The sequence below is a fragment of the Cnephaeus nilssonii genome, assembly GCF_951640355.1.
Source record: "Cnephaeus nilssonii genome assembly, chromosome: 21".
NCBI lineage: Eukaryota > Metazoa > Chordata > Mammalia > Chiroptera > Vespertilionidae > Cnephaeus > Cnephaeus nilssonii.
Window position 1 is genome coordinate 23,523,370 of NC_137092.1, and position 13,040 is coordinate 23,536,409.

At 36.3% G+C, this 13,040-nt stretch overlaps 2 protein-coding genes across 3 annotated transcripts in view; both read left to right on the plus strand.

Moving 5' to 3' along the window:
* The window catches only part of XPR1 (xenotropic and polytropic retrovirus receptor 1), a 110,070-nt gene extending 101,617 nt beyond the window's left edge, over window positions 1-8,453 (plus strand). Inside the window, exons 14-15 of one of the 2 annotated variants that reach the window (XM_079761792.1) lie at window positions 4,813-5,034; window positions 7,824-8,453. In XM_079761792.1, coding sequence (XP_079617918.1) covers window positions 4,813-5,034; window positions 7,824-7,884 — 283 coding nt within the window. In that variant the 3' untranslated portion in view covers window positions 7,885-8,453. Of the gene's footprint in view, window positions 1-4,812; window positions 5,035-7,823 lie in introns of those variants that run through there. The other variant, XM_079761793.1, reaches the window with a different exon arrangement.
* Window positions 8,454-8,635: 182 nt separating this feature from the next.
* The window catches only part of KIAA1614, a 48,666-nt gene continuing 44,261 nt past the window's right edge, over window positions 8,636-13,040 (plus strand). The window contains exon 1 of the mRNA XM_079761786.1: window positions 8,636-10,732. The gene's annotated coding sequence lies outside the window, so the exon portion shown is untranslated. The remainder of the gene's footprint in view (window positions 10,733-13,040) is intronic.

Genomic DNA, 13,040 nt, shown 5'->3' on the forward strand with positions numbered 1-13,040 from the left:
CGCCTAAAAACATAGCTTAAAAATATGACATTTCTAAAAAGTAGAAATTGGTGAATTTATAATTGTAGAGGAAGATTTTAACATACTTTTCTCTTCTCAGTAATAAAAAGTTAATCAACTTGACCTAATTGACATATGCAGAACACTGCATATAATAAATACTAAATATACATTATTTTACATGCATGTAGAACATTTAACAAAATGAACCATATGCTGGGGCATAAAAGAAATTTTAGAGGAGTAAAGTCACAAAAAGATAACTGAAAATCCCCAAATATTTAGAAATTAAGCAGTACATGTTTAATGGGTCAAAGTTGAAATTGCAGTAGAAATTAAGAAAAATATTTTGAACAGAATGAAATTGAAAATGTGCCAAAAAAAAAAAATGTGGACTACAGCTAAAGCCATGCTTAGAAACTCATGTGTAGCCTTAAATGTATATATTAGAAAAGCATATAGCTCAAAATATTAGAAAAATTTAAAAACAGAAAATCAAACCCAAAAGAAAGTAGAAGGAAGTATAAAAAATATAAAATAAACATACAATAGAAAAAAATTTACAAAGCCATAGTTCTTTAAAAAGAACTGGTTTGGCTCATTGGATAGGGTGTTGGCCTGCGGACTAAAGGGTCCCAGATTCAATTCCAGTCAAGGACACATGCCCAGATTGTGGGCTCAATCTCCAGTAGGGGGTGTGCAGGAGACAGCTAATCAATGATTCACTCTCATCATTGATGTTTCTATCTCTCCCTCTCCCTTCCTCTCTGAAATCAATAAAAAATATATAATAAAAAAAGACTAATAAAATTGACAAGGTGTCTAAACGTGACTGATCAAGCAAGAAAGGAAAGCAAGCACAAATTACAAATGTCAAAAATACTAAATATTTTTTTAAAGCACAAGACAATATTGAGTAATTTTATACCAATGAACTTTATAAATGAAATAGACAAATTCCTCAAAAAGCACAATTTACCAAAACCAATAACAAAATAGGAAATTGGGTAGGCTTATATCTATTACAGAAATTAAATCCATATTAAAATCTTCCCCACAAATAAAACTACAGGCCCAGGGAATTCTTCCAAATATATGAGTAGGAAATATTATCAGTGTTACAGGAAATTCTTCCAGGGAAAGGAGGCAATAAAAGGAGCACTTCCACGTTCACTTTATGCAGCCATGATAACTTTGATATCTAAATCTACAAAGACATTTCAAGAAAGACCAGTCTATCTCATATACAGAGATGCAGAAATCCTGAATATTACCTAATGAATCAAACAGTGTATAAAAAGGATAACACATCACAACCAACTTAGGTTCATTCTAAGAATATAAGACTTAATATTTAGAATCATTTAACATTTAAAAGTCAGTCTGTGTAACACTACACTAATAGAGTAAAGGGGAGAAACCCTCAATGTATGTAGAAAGTGTCATTGAAATAAGTCTACCTATTTATGAAAAAAATAGATTATAAAAACATAAACAAAATCATATTTAATGGTAAAACACTGTAAGCTCTCCCTTGAGATCAGAAGTAAGATGAGTATGCCTGTTGTCACCAATTAACATTGAGAGGGATAAGGGTTAGAAAGGAAAAATATAATTATTTACCAATGACATGATTACATATGTAGAAAATTCAAGAGAATGTACAAATATGCTATTAAAATGAATACAGTTGTGTCCCTGAATACAGGGTTGATATAAATGTAAGTTAGTGGTGTTCTATAAAACTGTCACAAACAACTAGAAAATGAAAAATTTAAAAACCATACCACTTTGAATAGCATCAGAATATATCAGATATCTAGGAATAAATTTAATGAAAGATGTAGGTGTGTGAAAATTGACAAGCCAGTCCTATAATTTATATGGGAATACTAAGAATCAAGAATAACCAAGAACATCCAGAAAAGAATGAAGTTAAAGGACTTATATTCTCAAACATCAAGACTTATATAGTTACAGTAATTGAGACAATGTCTGGTGTTGGCGAAAGAATAGACAGTGTACACTGGAACAGAATAGGAAGTCCCAGGAACATCCACACATGCATCACTTCCTAATTAATATAAAAGGTGGCTAAATAACAGTGGAGAAAAACAGGTTTTGTAATAATGATATCAAGTCAACTAGATCCATATTGGGGGGGGGGATGGGGGATGAATCTCAACTCCTATAGCAGACTGTATGCAAGATCAACTTCAGGTCTGCCGAAAGAAAATACTGCCTATCTAGAACTCTTTGCCCAGTGAAAATATCTTTCACAAATGGAGGTGAAATAAAGGTATTTTCAGACCAGGTATATAATATTCCTCTGAATCAGGATGGCCTGATAAAATAAGAGAAAACCTAGAAATAAAGATAAACCTGAAAGATAAAGATTGAATCTGGAAACAGTGTATTTGTTGCTGTCAGTGCTTTCTCTAAACCATTTGTCAGCAGCATTTCTTCACCTTCCCAAATGTCTAGGTGTTCTTCACTATCAAGATCTCCCCCACCCACTTCTTTCTCTTTCATGTATGCTGCTTTTATAAATTAAATTTTTTAGTTAAAAAAAAGCTCACTTTTTCATTCTTAACTATTTTATTTTTTTAAAGATTTTTTTTGCTTAATACAATCCGATAGTTCTATCGCCCATTTAAAGCAAAAGCAAAAAACCTCCTTTGAATCTACTTTGCTCCTCCAACTGCCCATTTTTTTGCTCTCCTTTAGACCAAAATAAGAGATGTCCGTGCATGCTGTCTCTATTCTTTCACTCCTCCCCCAGACTCCCTTTAATTCAACTCAATTCTTTTCCCTCCAATACTCATACTGAATCACTTTTTTAAATAATATATATAAAAGCCTAAGCGACCGTTACAATGGAACAACCTATCAACCAGTTACTATGATGTGCACTGACCACCAGGGGCAGATGCTCAATGCAGGAACTGCTCCCTGGTGGTCAGTGCGCTCCCACAGCCAACCTCCCACTGCCCCTCCTCCAAGCCTGCTGGCCTTCTTCCCCCGATAGGCCCCGATCGGGGGGGGGGGGCGGGGGGGCATCTGGCCAACCTCCCAGGGTCCCTCCCCCCGGCCAGCCAGCCCCCTGATGGGCCTCGATTGCCGGCCAGGCCGAGGGACCCCACACATGCATGAATTCATGCACCGGGCCTCTAGTCTATAATAACAGCAAGCACTTAAGTATTGCCTATTATGTACCTGGCACTGCTCCAAGCCCTTTACATATGTTAACTTACTGAATCCTCACAATAATCTTATGCGGTAAGTATTGTTACTGTCCATTTTACTGGTGACATTGAGGCATAGGTTAAATAACTCATCCAAGCATTATGCCTAGGAAGTGGTGGAGCCATGATTAGAATCTAGGCCGTCTCCCAGAATCTATGCTCCTGGATCATACGGCCTCTCTACTTTGCTAAATCCAATGGTCAGTTCTCTACTTATTTTACGCCTCAGCAAAGTACTTTCTTCACTTGATTTCTCAGAAAATACACTTCTGTCTCACTAGCTATTCCCTCTCAACTCCTTTACTGGTTCTTCCACTTCCTAAATTGTAAATGCTGGAGTGCTCCAGGGTTTAATCCTCTGCCCTCGTCTCTCCTCCACTTATATTATTCCTATGCCCATTCCTAAGTATTTCCAAAAGGAAATACTCTCCTTTTATTATCTCCAGCCCTGAATCTCCCTTGAACTGCAGACTTAGTCCACCCAGGTACTGAATTTCCCCCTTGGACACCTAATGGCTCTAGCCCAGCAGTCGCCAACCAGTGGTCCACAGACTACTGGTGGTCCGTGAGGTCCGAAAGGTTGGCAACTGCTGCTCTAGCCTAATAGGAACAATCTGGATCTCTAGTAAATGGTGTTACCATTTCCTAAGACCAAAAAATGAAACCACTCACATACCAGTAAGTTTCATAGCTCCATCTTCATAAATCCTGTGCCTTCTCATCACTTTAGTCCAAGTCTTCATCTCTCCTGGACTACTGCAATAGCTTCTAACTAGTCTTCCTTCAGCTGTTCCTGCCTCTCTCTGATCTGTTCACAGTGTAGCAAATAGAATGATTTTTTTAAACTCAAATCACATCATTCTTCTGCTCAGAACTCCTTGTTTTCTATTACCCTTAAAATCTAAACTCTTTAGTATGATATATAAGACCCTCTGTGGGTCAGGCCCTTTTCTACCTTGCCAATTTCATCTCCTGCCATTTTACCCTCCCTGTTCCACTCCAGCCTCACTGACCACCTTCTGTTTCAGCACACCAAAGGCCTGTCCAACTTGGGGCCTTATACTTTCTATTTCCTCTGTCTAGGACACTTTCCTTCAGGATTTTCCTGACTTGCTTCCTTGCATCATTCCGGTTTCTGCTAGATGTCATCTCTTCAGAGAAGCATGCTCTATCTCCTTGCCCTGCTTTATTTTCTTTAGTGCACTTACCATTAGCTGATTATGATGTCTCTGCCACTAGAAGTCACACCCCATAAGGGCAGAGGCTTGGTCTGTCTCGTTCACTGCCTTTTCCTGTCATAATGTAGGCACCCAATAAATATATGTTCAATAAAGTGGAAGAATGAGTACTCTGAAACTGGATTCCATGTCCCTTCCCTTTGCCTATTTCATTCTTACTCTCCTACACCCCCTCATCATGACATCTTTTCCTATTTTATTTTAATGTTCTAGCCCTTAGTTCCTTGTTTTTTGCTTCTATGCATAGACACTTGATATACTGGAAGGTTTATAGGTTATAGTAGTGTGTTTACATTTTATAAGTAATTTGCCTACTCCATTTTGCTAAGGCGATTTGTGTGGAACTTCTTCCGCCTGGAGAATGAACATCTGAATAACTGTGGTGAATTCCGTGCTGTGCGGGACATCTCTGTGGCCCCTCTGAATGCAGATGATCAGACACTTCTAGAGCAGATGATGGACCAGGATGATGGAGTACGAAACCGTCAGAAGAACCGGTCGTGGAAGAATAGCCAGAGCATATCCCTGCGCCGGCCTCGCCTCGCTTCTCAGTACGTATGGCTTCCACTTCTGTCAGACAAATTTCCTTCAGGTTTTAAGCACTGGATAATATTTAAATTAATAAGTTATCAGGGTGAATCAAATGAAATTGATGGCATCCAACCATTTTTTACCTGCAAAAAACAGCAACAACAATTTCATAGGATCCAACCTATAGAAGGTCTTAATGAGCACATAGAATAAAATGGCATTAATACATTAATTAATGCCCACTACTTTGATGTTAAAATGACACTGGAGAAAATTTGTTGGAGAATAATTTATGACTTCAGTATGTTTTATATACAAATAATTTTCAAGTTACAAACTATAGGAATCCTGGCTCTGCCACTTGCCGTCTATGTAACCTTGGCCAAATTAACTTCTCTATATTAACTCTTACTTGTAAATTGGGAATAATATGGTCCCCCTCATAGGGTGGCTGAGTGGATTAAATTTGTTCTGACATGGGATTTTGACCAGTTTCCTCACAGAAAGAGCTCAATACGTATAAGCTATTTTTATTTTCCTACAATAGTATATACAATAGTATATTTTATCAGTGTGTTGTTAAGAATAACAATAAATGTAGGATATAATGTGGCTGCGTTTGAAATTTAGAGATAATACATATTGCAATGGATTGGAATGAAAGAGGGGACTTAAAGTTGAGCATAACCAGTTTTCTAAAGGATAAGGGGGTGTTTGAATAGGGCAGAGGCACAGTAAAGACATAAGGCTGGAAATGAGGGGGAGGAAAAAACCATGTGACTAAAACTATAGTAAGAAATTGTAACTGAATAGATGAAATATGATTGTAAAAGGCTGAAAAGTGCAAGTTTGATCATGTAGGCAGGATGGAATCACAGAATTTTTTCATAGAAGAATGACACTATGAAAGTAATATTTTCGTAGGTTTTAATGGCACTGCAATATATATTTTTCAGCATTTTTTAAAACATATTTTTATTGATTTCAGAGAGGAAGGAGAGGGAGAGATCGAGCCCACAACCCGGGCATGTGCCCTTGACCAGAATCGAACCTGGGACCCTTCAGTCCACAGGCCCACGCTCTATTCACTGAGCCAAACTGGCTAGGGCAGGAGATGTGAAGCAAATAATAATAATAATAATAATAATAATAATAATAGGTTTTAATGATAACCTATAAATAGTGGGGAGCAGAATAGAAATTGCCCAAGTTTTAGATAGAATTTGAAATTTTTCTAAAGAGCAAAAGGTAGAGAAAAGAATAGAGCAAAGAACTGAGTCTTAGGGAACAAATGCAGGCAAGAGAAAAAAATAAATGAAAAGGGCAGAAAAGGAATGGTCAGGGTCAGTAGGAAGAACTTCAAAACAAAGCATGATACTATTATAGCAAGGAAGCAGAGTTTTGAAGAAGCAGGAGAAAGAGGTAAAGGGGTTGGTGGGGTCTGCTAGATAAATGCCACAAAGGGCTGGAAGACATTGCTGTAGGGATTATCTCATTGAACTCCTAAATTTGAAAATCTAATCCTTGTTAGTTACCAGCAGAGGGCAATCTAAACATACACTGTTTTTGTCTCAAAAACAAGGAAGCTCTTTGGCAATAGATTATGTTCAACTTCAGGTGTTCATGGGAAAACACTGGAATACTAGATTGCAACCAGAGGAAGATTTTTAGAACAATGGAGTAGGTTCTGTTCAAGGAGAGAGCAGTGAATCTAAAATAAGATCTGAATTTGAGTGCTTTGTGACTCGTGCAATCTTTAACAACACATCCTTCACTTAAGGTATTGCTAGAAAACACACTTGAATCCACTGAAGTCTAGATGAACATCCTTGGTTTTCCTACTCTACAATTCTTTCCTCGACCAACGCAACCTCTCGTAACTTTCCAGCCAATAACATTTACTGAGCTCTTCCAGATCAGATCCTATGGACTCCAAACAAGCTCACACTGTTTCTTTTCCAAGGAGACTGTTAGCTGGGAGAGCCCAATTAGGATCATTTGTCAACTGAAAACAACTGTCATGCCTCTCTTTAGGTCTTGCCTTCTGCAGGCTAACTCTCCTGGTTTTTCATGTATACTTCAAATAGTATTATTTCTGCCATCTTCATCATAATTCTTTATATTTGTTGAATGCTTTATTGGTGCTTTTTATATCCATTTTATTACTTGATATTCACATTATCTCCATGAGGTGAGAGTAGTAATATGTGTGACATGCATTATTATTACTTCTTTACAGATGAAAATTGGCACTCCAAGAGGTTAAAGAGATACATAATAAAATCAAAGTCAGTACTCAAACTCAGATCTTCTTATTACAGAGTACTACTCTCTGTTGCACATGACCTGCCATTGTTCTTATTACCTTCCTCTGGTTGCAATCTAGTTTCCTAGTATTTTTCCAATAATACCTGAAATTGAAGATGAAACTTCAGGAATAGTCTATCTGATACAGTAGATAGTGCCTGTTTAGGATCTGTTCTTTTTTTAAAAAAAATTTTATTGATTTTCTACAGAGAGGAAGAGAGAGGGATAGAGAGTTAGAAACATCGATGAGAGAGAAACATCGATCAGCTGCCTCCTGCACACCCCCTACTGGGGATGTGCCCGCAACCAAGGCACATGCCCCTGACCGGAATCGAACCTGGGACCCTTGAGTCTGCAGGCCGACGCTCTATCCACTGAGCCAAACCGGCCTTGGCCAGGATCTGTTCTTAATGGTGGTATTTTGGAAGTGGATCTGATACTGTGGATGTTTTTGTATTTTAGTAATGGACTAAGTCTTCTTTTTCCCCCTTATTACCACTAGAACCAAGACTCGTGACACTAAGGTATTGATAGAAGACACAGATGATGAAGCTAACACTTGAATCCTCTGAAGTCTAGATGAACATCCTTGGTTTTCCTACTCTACAATTCTTTCCTCGACCAACGCAACCTCTAGAACCTTTCCAGCCGAAAACAGGAGAAGATACATAACACATTTTCTGAGCTCTTCCAGATCGGATCCTATGGACTCCAAACAAGCTCACTGTGTTTCTTTTCTTTTATTCTGGGTTAATTTTCATTTTCTATTTTTAAAACAAATATTTACTTCATTTTGCCAATCAGAGGACATTTTAAGGAACACAAACATAGTATCAAATGGATTGTTTACAATCACAAGGACACAGATACCTATCAGGATGAAGAACAGGCACTGCAAGGACCCTGTGATGGGATGGTACTGAGTTACCTTGGCTTCTGCTTGGCCCAGTTTTGACTGGTTAAAACCGGACATTAGTTTTTAAATTTTTCGTCCGTTTATGTGGAGAATTTTTTCCTTTCCTTCATACCCAGCGCAAAAGCACTGGCCGCACTTGCAGGGAAAGTGCAACTTAGAGCAGTACCTTCATTCATGAAGCTACTTTTTAATTTGATGTAACTTTTCTTATTTTGGGGAGGGTTCCTGGGTGGGTGGGAAATATGATGTATTTGTTACATATAGTTTTCTCATTATTTATGAAACTTAATCATAAAAGAATGATATAACTCCTGTGCAATGAAGGTGATAACAGTGAAAGAAGACGGGGGAAACTAATGTTGGACAGCATTTATGAGGGTTTAGTCCACAATACCTCTTTCATGAGACAACTTGCACCCGTTTGACTTTCTTTTCTTTCTTTTTAATTTTAAGCCAAAGCTTCATTACTGATTTTCTTAAGTCACTGCTGCTTTAGAATTCTGAGCATGTCTCTCGTAACAAAACATCCACACACTTTCACACAACCAGTTAAAATTTAAGAGGTCTGATACCTTTTTTTTTCTTTAAGGAGCAGATGTGGAATACATTTGCCCATATTTCAACCATAACAACTAAAGTTATGCCTTATTAAGCTTCAGCAAGTAAGGTAATTGAAGTATAGCCTTTACTAACTCTGAATTAGAAGACAAAGCTATTTCAGGGACTCTACACCCTCATTGGATAGCTTTTCTTCTGGGCTCACTTCCATTAGCCTGAATGTGATCAAATTAAGTCTGTCTTGGGGAAACCGTATTTTTGAGAGCATAGAACAAATTATCCTTCCTCTTTCACATTATGCTGATAAAACAGACCTTGGCAGCCATTTCTCCCAGCAGTTTTAAAGGATGAACATTGGATTGTGTGCCCTCCTTGATAGAAAACTCACTTGTGAAATTTTGAGGGTCTCAGCTTGGCCATACACAGAAAGTGTGTTACTAGACAATTCAGATTGTCATGGTCTGTTCACAATGTCCATTTGCACTTTGTCTAATTTCTTTCCTGTGTTCCTAAACTTTACCCAGATAAGCCCAAAAACTATAAAGGATTTTACTCTTGAATGTGGTTAGCATTAAATTTAGCATTTCATTATCTAACACAATTAACATAAATACCAGGAAAAGTAAAATGTGTTTTAATCCTTCTGTCTTTCCAGATCCAGGTGAAGATTCAACATCAGTGGATTTGTGAAATTAAATTACTTATGTCATTTTCAGCCTAATTTTAGACAAAGGAACAAATGAGTGGAAGGGCAGCTATTATTGCTTACTTAGTCTAAAAAACATGTTTACTGCCCCTTAATATACCGCTTTTATCATCAGCTCTTCTCCCATGCATCACAAGTCTTTACTCATCTCTGTCATAATTTCAATAGATTATATTAACGTTATTCTTACTACCAAAATTCTATCAATTAACTGACAACAGTTTCTTTTTAAAGTAGTTTCTTCCATCTTGATTCTGAGAATGTTCCCTTTCTGAATCAAAATACTTTTTTCTTCTGAAAAATCATACAGCTTTGTGGTTTTTATTTCTTTTTTGTGTTTTGCCAAGCATATTTCTTGTCCCAAAACTGAAGAAGAAAAGTTTAATTATTGATTTTTTTAGTTTAGATAAATTGAATCATTTATAGTAATTAGTGATAACGAGTTAGTGCCCCATAATAAATTAAAGATTGCATTATTTTTTCCTAACTATTGTTTTTGTACTTTAAAACTGTGGGGGAAATATCACTGGTCTGTCAAGAAATAGCAGTAATTAATACTGAATTATATAGATAAGTCCAGTGGACCAGTCATTTCTTGTACAAATAAAATTGGTGGTACTAATGTGTATCCAGAGCAATTGGAATTATCAGCTCCATTCTCTATTAGCAATTTGAACGATCAACTCCATTCTATATATAATGACCCACATAAAATCTTACAGGTGACTTTTGGCATATGAACTCCTCAGTGTGTCCTATGGCCAATTTGGTGTTTATTCAACTATTATGATTTTAGGCCCTAATCAGTATTATCTATTCATAGATAATATAATGTTAGAATGTATTTCTTTTCTGATGTATTTGTCCTATTAGCATAGTCTGTTCAAAAATGATAAGGCTTATGTAATTTCAGCTTACCATGACAGATGCTTAAATATATATTTAAACACACGCACAGCTTTATGTTTCTCCTAAAGCTGTAAAGAGAAAAGAGGGCTTTTCCTCATCAAGAGGAAGCAGTTTGGGAGACAGAATATACATTTAATTTTTTTCCTCCAAACAAGGCAGAGTGTATTTTTTTCTCTCCTCAGTTTTATATGTTCTAGCAGTTGGGAAAGCTATGTGCAACCTGAAATTTTAATGGAGACTTCTGTGCACTGAAACTCCCAGTAGGACTCTTAGGAAATGAATATTACAGAGTCATATGAAAGGAACAGCAGTCTAACCAAAGGTAAACTTTCATCTGATTTTAGGTTTAGAAATTCTAGTTTCATTTTATTTGACAAGTGTGCAACTTATAATATCAGTTAAAATACTCCCCAAAGGACTGTAAAGGAAATATAAGTAAAAGAATAAAGTTCATTTTTCATTTTATGATATATAGTACGGAAAGCATTGATGTGTATAGAGAAACTAGAAGATAAAGTGGCTTATTTTCTATGCACAAATATGCACCTTTATTTAAGGCTGCCTATACCATTAAAATGGAGTAATTATTTCATATCATGCAGAGCGACAACAAAATAATCAAAGGTTAAGTCATTAATTAGATTAAAATGGTTATTTTTAAGATTGGAAAGAAGTTGAAAACCCATGTGCAACTTTCTTTTCCAGCATCTACCATTTTTCTCCTTAAGAAAGCTGTTTAACTTCAGATTCAAAAGCAGTGATGTGAGGAGAACGCCACTCACCTCAGCAGTAACCTATATGGACCCTTAAAGAAGGAAAATGGGACTCAGCCCCTAGGATCTATGACTTCCCAATATTCTCAACAGGAGAGTTCTAAGAAATTATCTGAGATTTTACTAGAGGTAAAATCCACCATGGTTTGACCAAAGTACATTCATGATCACTAGAGAAAGTTCATCCTTTCTTACCAGGTAAAAGAAGAAAGTAATCTTATAACTGAGTCCTACAGGCATCAGATTAACATATAGTTGAAGAGAAATCAAATAATTGTGGAGATAGCAGAAAAGAGCAAGAAGATATTGGAACTTGGGAGCAGATGCAGGGCGGTTAGGAAGGTAGGTGAGCTCCATTGCACAGAGGTGATGCTGTCTCTCCTTTCAGTGGTCATGTTGCTGCCAGAGACCGGCCTTTATTTTCCTGTCATCTTTGTCCATTACTTGGCATTATTCAAGAAATAGTTCTTTATGCCCAAATGTCATTTTTCAAGCAATGACTGGAAAAATGTCTTAGGCTAAGGAAAATAATTTAGAAAATAACTCTATCCCTGGCATTATTTTATTCAAAAACTTAGAATTCTCTGAAATTATTGCACTTTATTTGGTAAACAAATTTCAGATTATTTTTTTTATCGTTTGCATAATATTTGCTTTTTTAAGACATAAGTACTTCTTGCTATATAACATTTAAATTTTTAAAATTAAGATAGCTGCTCAGATTTCAGAAATAATCATGTTGAGTCTCTGGCTTTCTCAACTACAAAATCACCATGCTTTTCTCAAATCTAATAAAAAAGCCAATATCATTACACATAAGATCTATAGTCACTAGGTTAAGACAAAGTTCTAGTAGAACTTTGGGAAAAAGATAAAGAATAAATCCAATTTATCAGCTTAGTTCATTTTCTTTTTATGATGCATCTAAATTTTGTTTTTTACTTGTGATAAGTAACTGAAGCAAAGAGAGTTTAGGTGAGATTTTATAAATTATTTAAGCATACATGTCTGCATTTGAGGTATCAGCTTGATAGTAAATTTTAAAATCTAAGTGTCTGAATTGAATTTCAAACTAAACAATGTCAGAGCACAGTGGTAATGTAGGATAGAGTTGATTATATTAGAGCATAAGAAATTTGTGCTGATCTGTGCTACACACTAATAATTTTACGAGCACAAAACCACATTCCATCCAACAAATATGAAAAAGTAAAAGTATCTCATCACATTTGGAAGAGCTTAATATAAGCTCTGTGAGAATTTTGCCTGGGAATGGAATGGAATTTTGCCTGCTAATTGGTATGGCTCATAATGCCTTTCTTGTATGAATTGGCAAAACTCTTGATATTGAGTTGCCCCTTAAAAACAATCTTCCGGGATGTATTGGCTTACTTAAAACCAGGAAAGAGAAAGTGAGAGGGACAAGATGAGTTTCCTTGAGGAGAATCATTATAGTAATTTTCATCTAATGTATGTTCTTTGTAGCAGACCTTTGGTTTATTTTATTAAAGCCACCTTCAGATTTTGGGGGCAGGAGCTGGGTTTGATTTTTTTTTTTTTTTTTTTTTTATGGTGCCATTCAACCTGAGGACAATCAAATAACCAATTGTTTGCCTTGGATTTAGTGTCTGCTAATTACACAATCTCATCTATATACCTTCAAACCATTTACTTGATAAAACTTCCACCGTATTACCTTAGTTCTTCCTATGCCCTTTCCTCTGAACCACCTCCAATCAGAGGGAAGACTTACAAACAGAAAGATGTAGAGTTCTAAGAAAGAGCAGGATTCCATCTCACTGTCCCTTTGTCATAATCTCTGAAGTCCTTACCCATACTTCCCTGATTGTCCTGTAG